Raw genomic sequence first — 24,062 nt, 5'->3', positions numbered from 1 at the left:
TAGTCTATTTTCTGAAATAGATATTTTTAACATTTATTTTATATACATGGCATTAAATTTCTGCGAACGGCTTGCTGTTACCACATAGACTCACTAAACTTAAAAAAAAAACTATAAAACAAGAATTCTTTATGAATTTATTTATAGAGTAGAAAAAAAATAATTTAAACATAAAATGTAAACAAATAAATAGAAAATGTACTGTGAGGGTGAAGGGTGAGGCAGTTTTTTTTATGCAGGCCTATTTACTATCATACACCATTAAAAAGCTTCATAGACCCACACGATTACAAAAATGTTCCATGGATTAGAATGATTAAAAAAAGGTTTGTGCATGAGATAAAGTTTTAAAAAAAAACTATTAATTGCTATTAATTCTATTTGAATGTGATCTATTTTAATGTGTTACACAACTGTTTTCTTATGTCACTAATCATCATTTAGATTTAGGGTGACTTTGGGATGAACTTTGAACAGGCTTGGGAAGAATTGGATTTTTTCTCATAAGAAATAACCGACTAAAGGTAATTTCATTATCGGGTTTTTAGATATTCAGTCAGCTTTCTGGAACAAATTAGAACAAATTTTCAGGGCATAAGTATCTTTTTTCATACAACAGGATTATGATTGAGAACAATGGTATTTTTGCTTGTTATGCTGTAATTTTACTTCATAAAGTGTAAAAAAAAAAAAAAAAAGTTGATGTTAGTAAGAATGCCAGTCAGTTACTTTCTTGTTATTTCAGCCAGCGGCAGATTTTTACAAGGAACAATTTGGTCCCAGTGCAATGCAGTTGCTGTGCAGGTTTCAGGCTACCTTTGCATACTGGTAGAAAACAGATAAAAAGACTTAAAAAATTCTGTAGTTGTTCCGTTGACTGGAATTAAAATCATGTCTGACTACGATACAGAAAATTTTAAGATATCATAACAATTAATATTTTGGACAAGTGGTTATTGACAATGAATGAAAGAAAATTCAATATTGAAAGATATGAATGACAAAATATGTTTGTGTTGTCATTGTCATACATAAAAATACCTTTTATTATTACTATTTCATTAATATTTCAGTGAAGTCCGTGTCTTGGAACCATTTTTTCAAGCCCTGAACAACATGGAATTTGCCTGACGGGGTGGTTAACTCCCTTATGTGAAGAATGGATGTGATCAGTATTTAGTAGGTCATAAAAACCTACAAATACTGTAAGCAATTTTTTTACCTTTTGTTTAGTGAAAATTCCCACACTATGTTTATTTTTTAATAGTGAGAGTCACACTATGCTTATTACACTTAGAGTGAGTCATATGTTTTACAAGTTAGTGTACTCTGTCATATTTTTTCTCGGTCTGACAGTTGGAAGTTCCAAGATGAAGAAACATTTGGAAGAAATATGTTTGGTAGAGATGTACTGTTTATACAGTTAATCAACCATCTGGCCTTAGTGTGGTTTTTTCTCAGATGTTACATCTGTTTATAACAGATGTTTTATGATCTTTAGCCATGTGGCACAGAATGCATAATATTATACAGCATATATTACATTTTCTCTTACAGTAAGTAACTAAAAATGCCAACCAAGCTTCTCCCTGCATATTAAAATGCATTTTAATGTCTTTGCTACTTCTATTCCTATTTCTGTTCCAAATGTTCTTGTTTTTTCTGCACTGAAGAACTTTTCTATAGCTAGGATTGCATTCCTTTTGAAAATATACATTTTGACAGACAGCAATCCTGTTCCGTCTGTTACAGTGACAGTCATTGTTTTGAGATGTGAGCAGGTTATTTATGAATGCTGACATTCAGAGGTGCAAGATGAGCTCAGGAAATGAACCCAGGCAGGGTGAGCTATCAGTGACTCATAGTTGTCTCCCACTGACAGAAGTGGAGTGCAACACTAGGAGAGAGGAAAAAAGACTCATGCTCAGCGGGATCAAGCTCTGGTGAAAAGAAGGTATCTGCCTTTGACACAACCTGGATATCTAACCACTGAGATGTGTGCGAGCCCTTGGCCACACAAGTCATGCAACCATTCGTCTCCCTTGGATCACTCCCAATCCTCTCTTGAAAGATCCTGGACCTGCGCCACTGGGCACCACACAGAGAGTGTCCTCGATTAGCCCGAGTGGTGAGTCATTGAAAAATTGTCTTCCACTAGTTCAGCACTTGAGTTGCCACGTGTCTCTTTTCCCGGAGACCTGATCCATTTTTCCCCCCTCAGTTGAAAGGATGAATCATGTCATAATCGACACAGGTAGCCTTTGCTAATGCTCTCATAATAAAGAGGAAAGGTTGGGCTGCACCCACACAAACACCTGACATTAAACAACCTGCAAAACCCATGAGTCTTCTCATATAATATTCATTGTGGTTTCATATAAAATTCATAGTGTTAGTCTGGTATGTATGCTTCAGTAAGCACAAACAGAAAGCATAAAGACAACAGATAAGTAAGTCTTACTATAAACACTGAGGGTGGTGGTTTTAATGGATTCCAAACCATGTGACCATCTGAGCTCCAGCTGGGTGTCTGATTGCAAGACTTCAGAGGAAATAAAGTTTGCTTAAGAATCATGATTTCGATACTTACTAGGTAAGTTACACAACTGACTTAGAAATATATATACATATACATATATACTGCTGGCTGCGCTTACTGGAACAGTTGAGTCAAAATACCTTTCTCAAGGGTAAAACACTGTCTAGAGCTTAAACAATTAAAGAATTGGTCATGAGCTCTTGTTCACTGCTATAAGATGTTGTTTTCGGATTCATACGGTAAACGACTATGCTTTAGTATCTACCCAGTTCTTTTGATTTTGAAAATTTCTACATTAGACTGTTCTAGGAGAAGACTTACAAGACTTATAAGAATTCTGGATTGAAGAGGACATTGTTTTTCAACGTAAATCATGTCATGTTCAGCTCTGAGTCACAGGCCATATCAATATTTAATTTTACTCTCGGTTACGCTTGTCTTTTTCATTTCAGTACTTACACAGATCATCTTAGAGAACCAGAATGTAAAATGCATGCTCTTAGTGCAAGGATTGAGATTACATTACGGCCACTTTTATATAAGGTGCTTAAGTATTGTAGACTTTTTAGAAACAGTTTGAATGCACCCTCTATTACTTAAAAAAGGAAATAAACAGATCATAAGAATTATACCTATTGCCAAAATAAATTTTTTTGTTGGCTATTTTGGCACAAGTATTTGAACAAAGTATCATGGTAACTGATTCATTAAAATGCATCCAGTTCTTAGATCCCCTCTTTTCCTCTCTCTTTTTTTTCCTCTCACATTCACACACAAATTTTTGTGATTGATAACCAATGTAAAGTACAAGGTCATTGAATTTTTATAGGTCAGTTAATAATAACCAGGGACATCCTGTAACATAGTGGTTAGAACAACTGCCTTTAGACTCAAAGGTTACAGGTTTGAGCCTCACCTCTGGCTGTAGTACACTTGAGCAAGATAGTTGCTCCAGTAAAATTACCCAGCTGTATAAATAATTGTAACCTTAACATTATAAGTTGTTTTGGAGAAAAGTGTTAGCTAAATGAATAAGTCAATGGCTTTTTACCTAAAAGCTAGCCTCTCTTGATCGGCACAGTTGTTACTTCAGGAGTGTGTGAATAGGCCCTTTTAAGTGAAGGAAACTTTGTTTGCTCTGGTGAATTACTGTGATTACTGGAAGAGCTTAACTGCGAAGCCCTACAATAGGAGCTCTGCACAATAACAACCACCCCCCCCCCCCGCCCCCCGTACCCCTGTGTGAGTTGGAGAGCATGTAGGTGATTACAGCTGGAGCCAAAACACCTGAGGAAAGCTCCATCAGCCTGGAGGAATGCTCACAGAGGGGCTAGGGATCCGGACCAGCAGGTAAGAAGAGGACTTGCAGCCAAATGTTACAAAGGCACACTAGGGAACTTGAGTTTTAACATGTCTTGAGCACAAGTGGAAGATCCTCACTGTTGGCTTGTCGAATTACCATTTCCTTGAAACCCTGCCTCGAAAATGGCTGGTCAATGGGTGTGTTCACAGCAACTACACCATGACAGCCACGTGCCCCTTTATTTGTATAAAGATATCCTTGGTTCAGTATATGACTTACTATATGATTAAGCGTATATTATTAAGTGATCTGCACCACCTTATCCCACGTAGGAGACTGTTGGGTTTATTTATTGAAGCACTACCTCTGCTTCATGCAGCCTTGGATTGTACCTCCGAGTGAAAATCAAAGAATTTGACAGATTTGTGTAGTGAGAAAGGACACGCATCAAGGCTGTCAATACTATTTTGTCTCTGGGAAGCAAATTATTTGTACAAAAGTGTCAGGTCACATGAAACCAAGCAAGTCTCACTAACTAAGGTCGTTTTTCTACACGCAATAGAACGTTGAGTTTTGCAAACACCTGTATATTTCTGAATAAACTGGCAGGCACTTTTTGATTTTCTCATAATTTTCATTTTCATTTTTTATTCTTCCTGTGCTATGGGGAAAATATAATTTCTCAATATTGTCCCACTGCAACTTGGTTCTGTGGTCTAATTGTTGGATTACTCTGACTCCCTGCATAAAAATGTCCTTATTAGATGTCCTCCAGTTGCATGAAAGTGTTTTCTGCCTTTCAACTGCTGTTTTCCCACCAGAATGGTGATCACAAGAAATACAAAATCTGTTTGGCACTATACTGTCAATGATATTTTTTGAGGAACAGAATTAGAAGAGGAAAATGTCCAGGGCATGTCTCTGAGTGGTTGCCATGGGGATTCCTGCCAACTGTGCATATAAAAATAGTGGATGAATTTTGATATGAAGAGGTAATGGATAAAATCTGTTTAGAAGGACTGATGTTGCAGACATGTGTCAAGTATTTAAAGGTTTTATCTTTTTTATAGATGTCATGTTTTGATTACCTAGAACCATGTTAATACAACAGCAACAAAACAGTGAAGACCTTTACTTCAGTCCAGCAGCTACAAATTATTGCCAGCTCAGCAAGTAAGGTCACTGTTGTTTGTCTTCAGCACTTTATGTATTGCAAAATGGATTGCTATTACAGGCAAAGGTCCACGTGCCTGTGTGATGTTTCCTGTCAGTGACACCCTAAACAGCTTTTGCACTCCTTACAAAGTTATAGTCTTTTTAGTTTGCATTTTCCCCAACTATCCATAAGATTCTGCAAGAAAGAAACAGGAACCAAGACTGCAATCTTCATGGTACCTTCAGGGGGAACTCTTCAAAAGTTCTCCCTTAAGCCAGAGCAGGCGTCCGTAGCCATTTAAATTAATTGCACGACTGCCTGGGGTTACGTGAGCAGCCACGGTGGATTTTACAAGCTGTGGCATGTGCTGGGTCTCTCCTTGCAAGGAACAATAATTATTGTGAAGCCATATTACACCATCCACTGGAATATGGAGAAACAAAGGCATACTTTTGTATTTCAGCAGAATGCTACAAAGATCTGATAGTATTACATGGCATCCTTTGACAAATAATAACAAATGCCATGTAAATTTCTCCTTTGTGCACCTCATTATCTCACACTGCCCATCTTCCTAACAGTGAGTAAGACGGAGGGTGGAATCAAAGATGTATTATTCCTGTGCCTGACAGTGAGCGATGACAACATGAAATGATTCTGCGCATCCTACAATTAATACTCAAGTCCGTGGCTTGTTATGGCATGCATGGAATGAAATGAAACAAAACCTGCATTTAAAGTAATGAAAGCCTCACCAGGACAATATACATGTCTATGCCACTGATTTTCAGTTCACACCATACAATGCTAGTGGTCATACAGGCTAGGTGGTGAGAGTGATCAGGCAGCTGTCTTTGACTGCTAACATTCTCAGGATCATCCCATGGAGGAGTAAATGAAAGATCATGGACGAAGACCTCTGGAAGTACCTTCTAGTTGGTTGCGTGTAACACAGTTTTGTAAAGTTCACCTTGTCCATCCCCCTTCTTCTTATTTAGACAAACACACAACACCTTTGGCACCCCCACCTTTATGTCCTCCTGGCTAAGGTCAAGGTGTCTCCTCTTAGAGGAACAATAAAACTAAGACGATACTAATTGAACATGACAAGACCTTGCCACAAACTGGGACACCACTAGTTAAATACACCACTGAGCTGTGCCTCACTTCTGTTATCCTTGTAGCACGTACCAGGCTGATTTCAGCCCCACTTGCCAACATGGCATAATTTACATTTCCATTAAAAGATAAGAAGAGGTGGGGTAATCAGGGTTTTTTTAAAAAGGTAGTTAAACATTAACTTAACTTTATTTAGAATATTTGCTACACCTTTATTAGATTTGTTGTACAAAATGCTACTTATTACATTTGTTTATTTTGGGAAATATTATCAAAATACATACTGTAATATAAACTTTAATTTAGCCATTATTTTAAAAATCAACATACATGGGTACTTCTTAGGAGAAAGGTAGAACAAAGATATAAGGCAGAACAAAGAAACAAGATATTCTGATGAAGCAGTAGTGAAATGTAAATAATGGCACGGAAATATGACAATAAGTCAAGAAGTATTGATACTGATATTAAAATTTTGCCCAAATGCAAATTAATATGGATACTTTTTTAATTGTTCCTCATGTATTTGAAGAAATATTGTTTCTTTCTTTAATCCTCTTCTCTCCAGTCAGAGCACAGGGCCTTAGAAATATTGTTTGCTTAAAGCATATTATCACTGACTGGTTACGTAAAACTAAATCAATGAGGTCACAATATAGTATACATGCATAACTATGTTTTTTCATTGTTATAATCTTTCATTTTTTGTATTCAGTTTTTGTTTTCCCCTTCAGGCACTGTTTCTTTTCGTGTACTGTATTCAGTTTCGACAAAAATAAAACATGGGTTCTTTAAAGTAAAGCTAAAGTAAAAGACTTAAGAAAAGACCCTGTTCCAGCACTGTGCCGTTGGCATTCATATTTAACTAATCCCAAACTTCTCTGTGTGTCCACGGTTGTATTTGCGTTCTGTTTTCATCTGCTTATAGCTGGAAATCACTGCAGTCCTCTGTTCAAAAATAAGTTGTATACGTGAAAAAAGTACATAATCATGTCATCATGACCGCGTCTCCTCCGACCTGGTTAAAGTCTGCTTGCACAATTTGAGAAAGTAGGTTGTTCTTGGCACAGTGCAGTGCAATTCTCTGCACCGTAAAGACAGCAGGATCATTCCTGAAGCTAGTCAGCACAGTGCAGAAGGGAAAATGAACTGTAAAAGCCTATGTGCGAACATGTGTGTTGTTCTGTGAGACCTGGATTTATGAAAAAATAAATGATAAAAGCAGCAAACGAATAGGACACTTAAAAGAGCCTGTAAGTTAATATCTTGCCATTTTCCCACAACTAGGGGAGAAAACAATCTTCTCATAGTAATTATTACCACATGGCCTAGTATTCTTTTTAATGTTAATACAAAGCAGGTGTCATACTCTAGTCTGCAGTTTGGCTATTGTGCAAAGTAAGAGCCTTTTGCTTTGGTAGTTTGAGTTATTAGGGGCAATGACAGTTATCTGTAGGCCTGTCACTATAGTATACATTTATTCATTTAATAAATTTTATTCACTGTTGAATTTTATTTATTCGTTAGTTTTGAGAGCCCTGCTACTAGCTAAAGCACAGCAGTCTTTCCCATTTAAAATTTACCTCCTGTCCTTTTTTGCTGTGCCAATCACTGCTACATAATGGGGGGGGGGGGGGTCCTCTGAAGGAGCTTCCCTCATATATATGTTATAGGAAACAATACGACACGATATGTTTATGACAGGAGATCTGTGAGGGATCACCAGGACAGTCACTTCTGACCAAAGAAATGGTGAACAGCAGATCCTCCCTCTTCCTCTCCAGGAGGAGGTGAAGTCCTCAGTAGGGACAGTTGCAGAGAGTGAAAACCCACTCTGCTGTGTGCACTGGCCCTCTGCTGTGCTCAGCTGGGTTATATACTGTATTATATATACTCCTTTCAATAGAGATTATGGGTTCATCTATATCTATGTACATTTACTCATTTAACAAGCTTTTCTCCAAAGCAACATAAAAGGCACAATAAACAAAAGTGCATTTTACAACAAAGAGCTTTATACTTACTAATTTAGTTGACACTTCTCTCCAGACTAACTTGCAATGTTAGGCTATAACACTGATTTATCCATTTTTTACAGCTGGGTAATATACATGTTTTTTTACTGAAGCAATTTAGAGTAAGTACCTCATTCAAGGGCACTACTGCGGTAGGTAGTATTCAATCCGGCAACCTTTGGATCTGAATGCAGCAGCTATAACAAGTATGCTAGTTACTGCTCCAATATAGACAGATAGAGACACTTGACTGTTCATTCACAGTTAGTTTCTCCGGTACGACCATTTTTGCTAGCTACAGATAGAGTCTGGCAAACAATACAGTGGTGAATTTGACAAATGTGTGATGCAAATTTATGATCGGAGTTGGTAAGAGACATAGGAGACTGCTGTTAGGAGATATGATGAGAACTGAATTCACAGGAGATGTATTTTGAGACCCTTCATGAATCCTGAGAAGGATTCAGCAGTTCTGAGGGGGACAGGGAGTACAGACCGGTACATTGGAGCCAAAACCAGTAACCATCAGATGTTCAGTTTTGGCCTTGTCATTAGTAGGACCTTCAGCAGCTAGAGGTAGAGGAGGATAATGCTCTTGCTGGGATACAGGGAGTGACCAAATCTTGTAGGTATCAGGGTGCTGATTCATTTATCATCATACAGGCCATGAACAGGGTAACCAAAGTCCGAACTTAATATGGGCAGCTACAGGAAGCCAGCGGGGAGAGATGAGGAGATAAGACACATGGGAATGCTGGCCCTCTCTTGATCAGCTACTGAGGTTTGATAGCAGAGGCTGGAACATCAGACAAGAGGGAGCTGCAGCAGTCCATGTTCATATCCTCCCAGCAAGGCAGTCTACCAGCAGCTATTCTTGGATCACTGACAATGTGTTTCACCTCCATGTTTGCAATTTGAACCAAACGACTGGCACAATAATTAGAAACCCAGGACTGTTTATAGCAGTGCTTACAGAGAAGCATAAGCAGTAGAGTGTGAATGTCAGTATGTGCTGCCGTAAGTCTGCTGAGTGAGAAATAAATACAAGAAAGCTACATCTAAGGCAAAGTGTGGGCGATGTGCATATGCTGGGCATGACCTGTGTGCCTAAGGAAACAACATCTTATACTTTAATTGCTTGCATTTTCCTGTTTAATTCAGCACATTGTACAGATGACAGAAATTCTCAAAAGAGAATCACACACACACACTTTCTGAGCCGCTTGTCCCATACGGGGTCGCAGGGAACCAAAGCTTATCCCAGCAACTCAGGGCGTAAGGCTGGAGGGGACACACCCAGGACAGGATGTCAGTCCATCGCAAGGAACCCCAAGCGGGACTTGAACCCCAGACCCACAGGAGAGCAGGGCCCGGTCCAACCCACTGCGCCACCACGCCCCCCTCGAAAGAGAATCATTAAACTTTTATTACTTAAATAAGAAAGGATGAAGTACATTGAATCATTTCTGGTAATCCTCAGTCTCTAAGCTTTGTCTAAAATGCAGGAATATTTAGCGTTCTAAATTCATAAGGGAAATTATTTACAAGAGTTAAGTAATTCATTACTTTTGATGACTGTTTAAAAAAAAGACTTACTCAAAAATCATAGGTCTGCATCTAAATCTCTTCTTCTGTTAATGTAATGCACTTTTTGTATTGTTCTTTGAGATGTACACCACTTAGGAGAAAAATGCCTGCTAAATGAATAAATGTAAATTCATAAGAAGTCTGTTGGTTTAATTAATTTTTGGAGGATGTATGATTTGGACCATTGCAAGCCTTTTGCTCATGGTGTTCTACTCAAGATAAGGAGAACTTAAAGGACATGCTTCATTCTGATGATGTCCTTACAGCACTGGTTGTATAATGGGTAAACCAGTGAAAAACAGATTTAAATATGACAAGTTGAAATTGCAGAGAGAAGACAAACAAGACCAAATCAAAGGAATACTTAAATCTTTCGCCAGTCTTCAAAGTATCTTCTACAAACAGAAAAGTGGGAAAAATTGCCCACTGAACACTTGTTAGACTGAACTCAACAATAATGAGCTTTGGTTTAAGAGATGCTTTCAACCTCACTACACTCCTTTATCTCTAGTGTTTTTCTGGGACCCTCCCTGCCTTCTCCCCATGGGCTCTGTTCCCTTGCCTGCTCCACTCATTAAGAAGATGTCTCAGAGGTTGCCATAGCAGAGTCCCGCACATCTGGGTGATAATTATAGCCGCTACATTAATGTGACTATTCCTATTCTACTACTGAGATCATTTCAGGTAGGGACTCAGGCATGTACATAAACCAGGAATGTGAACTTGACGTGTTAAATCAAAGCTACTTTTGATGGAAAATATTATGACCCGAACAAATACTCTGATACGTAATTGAGGTAATAAATGCCTTTCTAAATCTGATTCAGCTCAAAAGAACCTCAAAGTAAAATCCATTATCTCTTCCAGCACTGTTGCATGTCATTTGCATTGACATTTATTCATTTGGCTGATGCCTTTCTCCAAAGTGACTCACAAGCAACCTACAGTTATTTACCCATTTTTTCAGCTGGGTAACTTTGATTTTTAAAGTTACACAACATCTTAAAATGTAAACTTTGCTTAGTCTTATACCTACAAAAGTAAAAACATTCAAAAGCAGTGACTGAATAATTTAACAAATTATTGCTTGTGCAACCGGCTCACGCTAGATATTTGTCGTCACAAACATCTACACCTCAGGCTTCCAAATTTGAACTTAAGTGGGCCTCACATAATGCATAATGACTAAGTGGGGGTTTCATTGGAAATGTAGTCAGATTGTGGGCAGTATTCAGGTGATGCCACCGTCTCAGACAGTGAGTCAACATAAGAGTGAGAGAGTCGTGTCTGGCGGGGACAGACCTGCCACAAGCTGGAGTTCAGCCCCATATAGACAGAGACCATGAGTCCACAACAGCCCTCCTCAGTGGGCACTTGCTGGTAGAATCCCCAGTCAGCAAGCATAGAGAGCGAAAGGCTTACCCGGATGAATCTTAGCTGCTTTGAGTAAATGTCCATGGGGCTTGCAGCAGCTGCTAACAGCGCTCACCCATCTGTTGCTATTATCACTGTTGTAAAATGACAAGTCACCATGGTCTCTTCTACCACAGTGGGCTGAGAGGATTTTATGGGCGGTTGTACATATGTGGATAAAAGCAGAGGCAGACATATGGTCAATGGATAAATATTGCACATCTGACCATGATTTTTTCTATTACTTAAACCACAGGTTTATATTTTGAATGTATATGTGCAACAGTTTGCAGGGAGGGTCCTATAAACAATTACCTGACTTAATGTGCTTATGCACTGATTGCCTTTCATAAACAAAATGTTTCTGCTCTTCAATGTTGGAAATGTCATTAGTCTTCGAAAAAGATTTATAAAGCTTTGACATGGCATAGGAATTTCAGTATACTGTCCCCGCCTTTATAATGGTATTAGGTGAGACAAATGGATAAATTTGAGTTAAGCTGTTTGTAAACAAAAATCAGAAAGGATGCAAATTGCTATAAACAGAATTATTTCCGCATGTCCAGTCTGCTCAGCATAACTAGAGAAAAAACACATTTTAAAATAAATGTAATGTAATACTCAGTCATGTGCGCTGTGATTATTCTGTTTATTATTATTTTTATTTATTTATTTGCAATCGTGTTGATTTCTTTGAGTTATTAGCCAGATTTCCACTACAGAACATGAGCCCAGGAACTTAGTTACCACATCCTAAATTCCTGCATTGTTTCCTTGATCTTCAAACTCAATAGGAAACACAAGTCAAACTAGTAAAATCAAAATGCATATTGGCTTCTCCCATATTTATTTAAAACAAAATTAGAGTGTATGCACTTCTGTTTATTATTGTTTTATTCCATTCCACATTTGCCCCAGAACAAGGACCCTGGGGTTTCAGATTGGGCTTTAATCCCCAGAAAAGCCCACCACAGGGGCCAGAACACTGACTGGATAGCAGGAATTCACAAGTTTCAGTGCAGCCACTGGTTCCAGCCAGTTGTAGAAGGTGGATTATTGTGTGTGCTGTGCAGGGGTGTAACACACACAAAAGACTGGTCTCAGAGGCAGTGAGAGGGCAGATTGGAATCAGGGTTTAGCCCCAGGGGTCTTCTTCTTTTACAGTCCAAGTCATACCAGAAACCTCATCATCTTGTCACTCTCGGTGGAGATGAGAATGAAAATAGCATTTAATTATAAAACCAAAGCAGATTCTCTATTTTGAAAGACTCTTGTAAGACGCTGAACTACTACCTCCTGACTAGCCCATTATAAAAGCAGTGAGCTGTGGGCTTGTATGTTAGATTTATGAGATCCAGCATCTGTATTAACAAAGAAATGGAAACAAAGGCTGTGGTATTAACTGTTGAATAAACTTGGGCAAGAAATAGGTTATACCAAACTGATCATAGTGACAACTGTTACTTAAAATAAACACACACACACACACACACACACACTCTGAAATCTCTCATCCTGAGCACGGCAAACCGGAGCCTAACCAGGCAACGCAGGGTGTAAGGCCGAGGGGGGGGGGGGCACACCCAGGACGGGACACCAGTCCATTGCAAGGCACCCCAAGCAGGACTAGAACCCCAGACCCACCAGAGAGCAGGACCCAGCCAAGCCCACTGTGCCACCACACCCCCATACAAAGTAAACATTCATGACCAAATATAAGACAGTTTCTGGCATGTGCTTTAATTAGTTAGGTTCTATTATAATCTGGATTTTCTATACCATTACACACAGTTGTTTACTCAGCTACATTTTGTATGCAGCACCTGCATAACAGCCATGACAATAATTCTGATAAGGCACACACTTTCCAGAACAAGGAAAAAAAAAGCTTAACACTAGAAGTACAGAGGAACCAGAAGGGTAAAAATGACAGTCCACACTGTCACAAGTGTGGTCATACCAAGCAGGAAACCATATTTAAGAATAAACTTCCTGAGATCCTGCCAACCTGGTTCTGAGAAGGCATAAGCCAAAGTGACCATGAAGAAATCTCAACATCTATTTGACAAAGCTGTCCAATAAACTGCACCACTATAATAAACAACCAAGAACTAAAGAGTATCCCTGAATGTCCAGATTTTAGTGCACCATGTATTTAGATTTGAACTAAACATTTTAAACTAAGCTTTCTTGTTTATACTGATGTAACAACCCCAGTGGTAAATGTCATTGTGGTTAGTGATTCCTGAACTTAGCATTTCTCAAGCTGAGATTCAGATGGTACTACAGAGAAACAAAAAAGAGAAACAGCTATGTTGGTGTTTCTGTAGGATATATGAAGCATCCTCTAGCTCCTGTAATGTGTATTGGTGAGTTTCAGCTTTCGCTATGACATAATCAAAAAATGTGGAAGTACAGCAGTGCTATGACTAATTCTTCATACAAATTGTATTCTTTTTATTAGCACTCTTGCTCTGAATGAAGTTAAATTGTCATAATACTGTCAAGCTCTGAAAAAAGGTTCCTGAATAGTTCACTTGAAGGGGAAGTTGCTACATAACAGCATCTGCAAAATTCACCCCTTCCTTACTATCTTACTCAACTATTTATTTACACTTGTTCCCTACAGGTTAGACTAGCGTAACTGCTTATTGGCAAGGCCACTCTGCCATCTGCTATCCATCCTCTCCAGTTCATACAGAATGCTGCCGCTCACTGTATATTATTTCTTGCTACACACAATTTCTCTCTTCGAACACTCAAAAGGCTTCCAGTTGTTGCTAAGAGTCAGTGCAAGACTTTAATTCTGACTTGCTGATTCTTACATGGTCTGTCCCTTACTACCTCCACACTCTTATATCATCTCTCATCAGCTTCTGGCTGCCAGTTCTCTGTGTTTTGTGTCATGAGACAAGATAAAAAAGACTGCTCATTCACTCTCCAAGCTCTATGGACGTAGCTTCTATTCAGAATCAGATGTAGTCCCAGCCTCATGACCTCTTCTCATGACAAGATGTGGCTATTTAGCCTCAGCTCTTCTCTGATAATGTATATACATAATTTAAAATGACTTTGTTAGTGTTCTGTTTTCATAGGCATTACAACTGGGGGCACATATTCCCCACAATGTTCATCCCCCCCATATCCTCCTATTAATTTAATTTTGTAATAATTTGACCGAATTCCCGTTTTGTTAAATATAATCGTAATTATTTTTTTGTCTATGTATAACAGTTTGATTTTGTGTTATCTTTAGTACAATACTATACTCTATCTAACGTTATTATGTAATTTCCACCTTGGACCCCCTGGGTGCAAAACATTATGTCCCCATTGGCTTATCTGAATCAATCATTTACATCACGGCAAACTGAGTCAAATCCTGTCATTGCCGAAAACAAAGGCTTTGGTTAAGAAACAATAACATAACAACAAAAAGAAATTTATCAAAGTTTATGATTCATTTTCTCTCTAACAGGAAAAAAAAACATGAAAATGGCATGGTTGAAAAAGCACCTGTAGTCTAGAGATCAGAATGTCGTGTTTTACTTCTGCATACAAGACTCTAATTTTACATGTGTCAGCTATGATGCATTATCAGTGCTCATTCCATGGATTCTCACGGGTAAAAGGGGAGCTTACAGCCTGGCCTTGTCCTTGCACAACATTTGGTCTGACTACAAGGCTGTGTAGCTGTTACTGACAACGTAGACATGCAAGTGCTAACATGAATCCAACCGCAGCTGAACGGTAGAAGTCATCCCCAGTCGGACTATTCCGGCAGGACAAGATATGCTGATTTTATCCACCACAGAAATATAGGTTTTGACTGAATCAACCAATTTCATCACAGTTTCCCCTTAAAATTCATGCTAAGGTTGCTTGTTGTTTGTGGAAAACTAGAGAATCTATCTCTGCACACATCCCTGATCATATTTACTGCCATTATTTTATTGTGTTTCTTTATCAGCCAATTCTATTGAGACAGAAATTACCTATGGAGTTCTTTAAACCTCCAGAAATACTGGTAAACAGTGTAAATCCAGACAATAACCACCAACACTATACTCCTCACTCAGTTACAACCAGCTGCGCTTAAATACTGAAACAGTCACTTAAAAACCACATTGTTCAGTCAGGACTTGCCTGCTGCTCTTATCACCTTGTGCTGGTTACCACTGAACCCAAACAACAGTTTGCGTGGGTGGAACTTTCCTTCATGTCACTGATAAGGCATGTTTATTCTCTTCCCTTGGCAAACATTGCAATAATTTCCTAGGCACATCTTTACAGCAATGAGTTGCACTGGGAAGGTAATGAATGGTTAATTTCAATATCCCAGCATTATACATGCAAATAATCTGCAATGATACATCCAAAGGGAATTCTATTTTTGAGGATATGTAATAAGCAGCCTGGAAATTCCTTTATGAGGTCACGGCAAGCAAAAAAAACACCATTTACGTGTGTAACTCTTTTCAGTAGACCTGGAAAATATGCGAAGATTAAGATAGCGGATACTAGGAAATAAAACAAACACAGCATTTTAAATAGTTACATTTTAAGTATTTTTACAGTATTCTGCTTAACCTTGTACTGTGTTGTCTTGATGAATAACAAACTCTTACTGCAAAACATTCTCATGTCATTAATAGAAACAAAAATGGAAAATAGCTGCGTTTCAATAGTACATCCTAACTCAGCAGAACGAAAAGAAACATTTCAGTTTTGTTTCTGGAACTGCTGTCTTACAAAAACTAAATCGATCTTCATTTTGATTGAAAATAATATTGCAATTTCTCTCAGGGAGGGTCTTAACTTGAATCTTAACTTGAGAGTGTTAACTTGATTTTTTGAGGAATACCATTCGTTTTGTGGCAAGAGATCTTGCACTTTTTCATGACATCTGTCTGAATTAAACCTCTTTCTTAGCAGTATTTCAGATGTGATAGTTCTAGAGCGCACATAAAAGTGTTTGTATATGTTGGTGTGTAAATGTAGATTTATAACTTCTATGAAATTGACAGTAAATGTCTTGGGTACTTTCTGGGAACAGCTAGAGAGACTATTTATGTGAAGCTTCATGCCCCATTTGCACGAGAAAAAGGACCACAGTGCCAGTACACTATACCGAATCGACCTGGAATGTCTGCCCGTGCTGGTAGTCTCCAAAAGAGATTTTTGTTTCATTGATAGTATCCTAAAACAAGTAGTTGTTGCAGAAGCTGCACAATTCTATTAAAGAATGGGTTAGAGAGAAGCCACCACCTGTGGCCTGTGTCCATGCAGCGTAATGAAGCAGGCAGACTGCCGACTGCTTCGACGAACAACGTGAAGTGCTCACAGCAGAGACACCCCTGCCTGTGACACATCACCAGCAGAGCTCAATTAGAACATCTGCAACCTACTGGGGAGAGAAAAAACAAGATTCGTTCTGTCATTTTCCAGGCCACAGAATGCCGCAATACACCTCTGTGGCTGTTCAAATGTTTTTTTTTTTTTTTTTTTTGTTTTTGCCTGATGTCTTACTGAAATCAGCTATCTTCTAATCTAAACGGATTTTCATGAACAAAAAAGCTTGCCTCATCTAAGGTCACATCTCTGCCAAGAGTGATATTACTGGCTATTGTATTTTAGCCTCTTGTTCCATAATTCAAGGCCGTGTTCCTAAAAGTTATCTAGTAAAATACGAGCTGATGGATGCTTTGGAAAAAAAAAAAAAAAAAAACGGATACAGCTTATTCCAAGGGACTTAGTCACGTTTTCTTGTTAAAAGACCAAGGATGCAATTGTTTATTCTGTACACACGTCTGTACACACATCTGAATTACAGAGGGAGACACTGGATTTCTTTTGGAGTGGTAGTTATGAAAGTAGCTTAGTTACCACCCTTTTAAACCTGGCGTGAGGCTTCTGGGGTCTGACCCACTGGGAAGGGTTATATTTGACTCTGCAGCACATAGCCCTAATCAGCTAAACAAAACAGCCATTAGTTCACTGCCTGTCTGTCTCTATCCACAGGAGAGGGTCATAGCAGGTCCAAACTCTGCATCAACCCTCATGTGTGCTTCACAGTGAACCTTTCAAACAGTCATCCAAGTCTGTGGATATATGACAAATACAGAGCCGCACAAAAGCCATTTAGAGACTCAGACACAAACATCCAGCAGTCTGAGGTCATACACTTCCACATACTCCCATACACACATTTACTGTAGTTCCAAATTCGCATATTCCAGAAACTGGGGATAACTCTAAAAACACACGCTTGCTAGTTACCATTAGTTCATCTGGACAGGTGCTGAAAAGACCTCACCTACTGAATTCAGGATGACAAAAAAAAAAAAAAAACTAAACAGTGCCTCCCTAATCCTCGAGTCTGCATGGCTTATTTGTTGAAGATCTCTCCAAAGCAGACCATTCTGCTACTAACAGCTGCAAAAAAAAAAAAAAAAAAAAAAACCTTCCTGAGCCTGAAGATATCAGGTTACTTTTGGTAATTAAGGTGATTAGAAGAAAAGTGGCAGTATTTGTTCAGTCAACACAACATGATTCTGTATAATTAACAGGATATGGGAATGGAAAAAGCAACTGTGATCCCATGTGAGAATTTAATATACTGGGTATGCAAACTCAACAGTCAGTACTACTACTTACAGTACCTTCCCTGGTGTCCATAAGTGTATTGTGAGTCAGCGAGCAGCAATGCGATTTCCCATAGGCACATCGATGCTGCACAGTGCTCCAGGGCCTATTGCAAAACATCACAGTCTCAATGATGTTACTCTCTGGGCTATTCAAAACACAAAAGTGTTACTGTTAAAGTGGATCATTCTACAAAAACAATTTCAGACAACGTATGTCATAGCATGACCATGAGGCACCGAAAAGCTTTTTAATTCACATAGTGTAGTCATTTTATATAGATTCTAATGCATGTATGGTACGTGACATTTGACTGGAGACGATTAAGACTGTCATTCATAAAATGTAATTTTATGAAACACCACTGTGTACAAACAGTTTGACATGTTCATAACATAGCATGGGTATATGATAAAGGTGCAAGGTTCAGGTAAATGATTCAGATAACATGAATTCTGTTAACATGAGTGTCAGTGAACCTTGTAGGTAAAGTATACTGTAAATGTGGTGTAAAAAGATTATAAACATTTTCTTATGTCTGGGTTTGAAAGGCATTATGAAAATGAAATATTTTCCTGTAGTTTACTTTCTGTTGCCATTGTGCATGCCAAGAATAACAGATGCATAAATTCTCACCAGGTTGACATCCCCTTCACCAATCACAAACACCAGCTTAGAGTCCTTCTCCACCACTGTCCTGTCCTCCAGGACTCCTTGCAGCCGAAGGGTAACCTCCTGCCCCCAGGTGGGCCGAGAGGAAGGCTCAGGTCCTTGCTCTAGTACCTTCTTTCTGAGGAGATGGTCATCTGCAGACAGCAGGAAGACGAGGGAGGAAACATGAGGGGATTAATCCACTTGTTGTTCCTCCGCAGGCACACAGATATGCAGGACAGGAAAGGCCCAAACAGATAATCCTTGGAAGGGAGAATACACATCTTTGAAAGAAGGCCAGTTTATTTTTTCTTGGTATAGTGTAACGGAAATAAACAAAATGCTCCTCAAATCTCAAATAAAATTGGTGAGCGACTGAATAATAATTTCATTATTTTTTTCCCCTTTAAATCATTGCATTACTGCATAAAGTGTTCAATGTTAAATCACATCATACAGAAAATACTTCAAGGATCACTCGATGCTGAGTCAACTGAAAAGCTATTTTTCTGACACTTCTCTCCAGAGCAACTTACAATATTAAGGTTACAGTTATCAGAGACTTACAATTATCCACCCATTTATACAGCTGGGTAATTTTACTGGAGCAATTTAGGGTAAGTACCTTCCTCAGGGGTACTACAGGCATGGATCAAACCTCCAACTTTTAGATCTAAAGGCAGCCGCTCTAACCACTACACTACCAGCTGTCTAAGATACAAGAGTATTGAATATATGAGATGAACAAATTATTATTTCAGTAAAAACTTTTTTTCCCTTGTATGTTTATGGTAATGTGAAAGAATAACATGGAAATCATGTGCTCTATACGTTTTTGAAAGAATCTATTAACCGCGGTATATGAGCCACCATTGTAGAACGAACCAGTTTCAGGCACTGTACTATAGACGACACAATAATATGTTCTTGCTCAGATGCAGGATCAGTATCAAGGTACTGTTATGACAGCAGAAACACAGCAAAGTAACATACATACAGTACCTGTAATGTCCTCCCAGTCCTCTGCCATGAAGAGTTCTTCAAAGCTGGATGTTGTCCACTCTTCAAGGTCATAGTCTGGGAATAGGCTCTCCTCAGAGCTCTCGCTGGTTGCTATTGCTTCGATGTCCTGAGGTATTTGAAAGCGCACTGTCTTTCCAGAACTGGATGTCTTCACGGGTCTCTCACTGTCCTCTGATACAGCCAACTCATCTGTCCCTGAGACACTTGAGCTCCCCACTTCAACACTGCCAGAGCTGCTGTGCTGGATGTTGGCTGCATCCTCCTCCTGGTAGCGCTCCGTATTTTCTCGCTGGGGATTTAGGGATCGTCCACATTCCTCAAGACTCCCCAGGTCCTCGATGCTTGGACAGGCTTCAGTGTGCACCGACCTCGGCCTGCCAAAGCTCTTCCCTGGCTCAACTTGCTGAGGGTCTTTCTCCATCTCCCTGCTAGTAGCTGAAGATTTCCATCTGCAAATGATTCTGACAAAACAAGCACGAGTGTGTTCCTCTATTAAAATAATGTGATGAAAGCAGTCCTTTAGTGTCGTATTGTGAAAGCAGTCCTAATTCTAGATAAGTCCAACTTCCACGTCTGGCAGCGCATAGTATTCTAAAACATATAGGCACATGGACTCTAATTGAATTGAACTGAAATACATCACCGACGAGGACTGGAGGAAATCCTTGAACTGAGTTCTGGGAAACACAGCTGTCAGAAATGAGTTTCTCAAAATATAACAGAGCCTCTGCTGTAAAAACCACCTCGCCCTTAGCCTCACATCTTCGAGAAAAGTAAAAAATTATCGATGAAAACAAAATTGTACCGCACAGAGCCGTCCCGGTGAGCAAGTTTGTGTGACGATAATCTCTTGGATTAGAAGAGCAAAATCTAATCTGCCAGAATGCCTGTAATCTTCTTAATGACTTGTCATGTGACAAGATAATGCATTTCTATAACTGCCTCAACCAATGAGCATTCAGGACCTGTTACCCAGAATTCATTTCTGTCCTGTTCCGTGTTGTCCGGCTCACCGGCCTTGTTTTCACTGACTACAGCTGTGGCCACAATTGAACCACTGACCCACTGACAGCGACAGCACACTGTATGGGATACTTGGAGTACATATACTGGTTGGTGAACGCTGATACAGGTAATCACTCTCACTCAAAACCAATGACACTTTGTGAACATTGTATCCCCATTAATAAGCATTAACAAAATTTAATATACATATTAAACCTAGTTTTCATAGTTTTTAAATGGAAAAAATTTTATTCCCAGAGAAAAATGTGTCCAATTGCTTTTCTGTAGCTTTCTGTATTATCTTTCTGTAGCTGTTGGAATTTTCCTGAGGTTTTGTTTTTGACTGTTAGACATGGTACACTGTACTGTGTGGCTGATTTGTTTTTGTATACTGAATCTGAATATATATTTCTTTATAGAGTTGTTTTGGTGTTACATTTGTTAATGAAGAATTCAATAACAAAACTCAAAGTCTGCATAGGTCAGTACTATATTACATGTAGGCATCTTCTTGTTGCTGAATTGTCATGTAAAGCTATATTATGCTTAACCAAACATCAGCCCACAGCTTAATCAATCGTATTGATGTCTCTAAATTGATCAAACTGAATGCGTGCTTGTCTTAGTGTAGTAGTTTGAAAAGAATCATTAAAAACTGAAACTGAATTTTTCTCAAGATTTTAACTTACAAAATGGGATAGATAAACACATTTTTGTTTGATATAGTTAATATCTCACTCACATTAGCCAATTGCCCTTATCATGAGAAGCCAAAGCCTGTCCCAGAATCACCGGGGGCAAGACTAGGAGATTACACCCTGGATGGGACACAGGGTAGCCACAAACACACACTGACACACACAAGTACACATTGTGGACAATGTAGTGTGTACAGTTCACCTGAACTGCATGTCTTTGGACTTTGGGAGAAAACCCACGGACAAGAGAACATGTAAATTCCATAAAAACTGTGCCAAATTCCAACCTACATCCCAAAAGCCCGGGTGCTATGAAGAAGGGGAGCAACTTGCTACACCACCATGCCACCCTCAAACTGAAATAATTTTTATTATAATATTGTTTTTTTTAGAAAATGCATTTTCTTATTATAATCTAATCTAACACAGTTGTGTATAACTTTACCAATATAAAACACTATAAATATCTATTTATTCAGTGGAACACAAAATTCTCATTTGCATCTGGAGAGATAAAGCACGGCTTTCTGTATTGACATAGTTGTATGAACTGCCTTGAAGTTGTTATGATAACCATACACACACACACACACACACACACACAGTCTGAAATCACTTTTTCTAAGCAGTATCGCCACGAACCGGAGGCCAGCCCGGCAAACACAGGGCACAAGGCTGGAGGGGGAAGGGACACGCCTAGTATGGGATGCCAGTCCATTGCAAGGAACCCGAAGCAGGACTTGAACCCCAGACCCACCACAGAGCAGGCCCCAGCCAAACCCGCTGCACCACCGCACCCCCTGTTATAACAACTACTTGTTAATAAATATTCAACTATCTATGCACAAATTATTGACTAACTTAACAAAATAAATACTTGAGAAAAAGGCTAAGCCATGAGCAGTGCAATGTTTCCCCCGTATTGCACTCTCTTTTTCTATGAAAGACTCTTCTTGATATACCGAAAAGGCAATGAGTAAAAATGGAATGGATATTTTCAAATCCAAAGAAAAGCAACATGGATTTGCTGTCAGTCTGGTAATGCAGAGAGATAGACATGAAAAACAGTAACCTAATCTATTATTACAGTGGAATAGTTTCACTTTTTTTATTATGACCATTTGAATGCATTTTTAAAAACATTTCAAGTAGCGTATTCATAACTAATATTAGGAAACATATTTAATTACAGGCTACTCCCACCTTCGAAACAAGATGTTTATGCAGTCCAAGAAGTATATTTGAGGAACATTTTAAGGGGTAAAAAGTTTTATGTGATAGTAACACATGACCAAAAGTCATAGCTGTTGACAAGTATACAATTCCTCCTCAGTGAGGCCTTGGGCTACATAACTGCTCTGTCCCAGCAAAGATAATATGTACTTTCATTGCATGAACTTTCAATTATATCTGATGCAAAAAGAAAATGAACTTTTCCAAATGTATTTTTATTATCTTCCCACTACATGCTCTGTACATTGGGTGTCAGGCATACTGCAAGACTCTACTCATAATCATCTTCGCTCACAGATTCAAACGACGGTTGGCGGCCAGGTTTTTTTCTTTGTTTCATTCTGTTCCCAGCCCCCTTGTAGGGTAAGGAGACTGGTCAACAGTTTCTGGCAATAGCTAGGACTATCGGTCTGACAAAAACGCTTTTACACCTCTAATACCTCTTTTAATGGTTAACATCACCATTGCCCAGATGGTTCCATAGCAATTTTTCCATTTTGACCTTCAGTATCACCAAGTGGGTACTTTTTTCCCCAGTGCCTTGTTGCTGAAATAATGATCCTCTTTCTGTGGCTCTTGTCACAAAATTGGTCAGTCTTCATTACTCCTCCTCACTTAAAGCAAAGACTGTCTCTGAAAACCCCCATTACGTTAGAATGGTGCAGTAAGTGGGGATAATGAGACTAAGAATAAATACTTATTTATTCAGGCACTCTAAAAATATATGAGGAATTAAAGACACCATTCAAGAGATTACAAACGCAAAGGTATTCCTTGCCTAATTAAACATATAATTAGTATTGACTACACTGATTACATTACACTGACATTAATTGTTACTGATTATCTCAGAAAAAAAGTTATACACACAGTGTTAATCTCTCTTTTATTTGTGCAGTACAGTGATTCTGTAAAATTAGAAATGGAATTGGGGTGACATTTGTCCCAGTCATCTACTATCTATCTGGTTTCAGGGGACAGAAAATTATTAGCAACAATTTTGTTGCTGCTACATTTATTTACTTAGCAGATGCTTTTCTGCAAAGCAACTTCCACTGAACTCTATGTAGTGTTATCGCCCCATACACCTTATTCACCAAGGTGACTTACACTGCTAGATACACTACTTAGACTGGGTCACTCATCCATACATCAGTGGAACACACTCTCTGTCACTCACACAGTATGGGGGACACCTGAACAGCATGTCTTCGGACTGCGGGAAGAAACCGGAGCACCCAGAGGAAACCCACGCAGACGGGGAGAACATGCAAACTCCACAGACAAGAGGGTATCGAGCCCATGTCCTCTCGCAGCTCCCAGGCGCTGTGAGACAGACGCTACTCTCGCTGTGCCACCATACCCCCCGTCAGCCAAAATGCCGAGAAGCGATTGTGTATCACAATAATACCGGAGCCAGTTATTACCAAAGACTAGAAGAGAGAAATTAAGGTTTGCTTGGACGCGCGAGCGCCTACGTGCACGCTGATTGCGAAATGCTTTGGAACGACGCTACAGCACAAACCTCCGCCCACAAGATAAAGCCCCGCCTACTCTAATAACGCCGCCTGTGTAACCAGTCGTCCCTGCGTGTCGAAACCACGCCTTTGGGCTAAACCACGCCTTTGTGTGACGAAGCCCCGCCCTCGTGACGTTCTTAGGAGAATGTCTCCAG

At 39.2% G+C, this 24,062-nt stretch overlaps 1 protein-coding gene across 1 annotated transcript in view; it reads right to left on the bottom strand.

Annotated features, from left to right (window-relative positions):
- Positions 1-24,062, bottom strand: part of fkbp16 (FKBP prolyl isomerase 16) — a 35,527-nt gene that overhangs the window by 10,238 nt on the left and 1,227 nt on the right. Inside the window, exons 2-4 of the mRNA XM_018763898.2 lie at positions 19,431-19,912; positions 18,414-18,583; positions 17,795-17,883 (exon numbers count right to left, since the gene is read on the bottom strand). Coding sequence (XP_018619414.1) covers positions 17,795-17,883; positions 18,414-18,583; positions 19,431-19,872 — 701 coding nt within the window. The 5' untranslated portion in view covers positions 19,873-19,912. The remainder of the gene's footprint in view (positions 1-17,794; positions 17,884-18,413; positions 18,584-19,430; positions 19,913-24,062) is intronic.

The sequence above is a fragment of the Scleropages formosus genome, chromosome 11, assembly GCF_900964775.1.
Source record: "Scleropages formosus chromosome 11, fSclFor1.1, whole genome shotgun sequence".
NCBI lineage: Eukaryota > Metazoa > Chordata > Actinopteri > Osteoglossiformes > Osteoglossidae > Scleropages > Scleropages formosus.
Note: the sequence above shows the minus strand (reverse complement) of the source record. Positions and strands in the feature narration are given on the sequence as shown.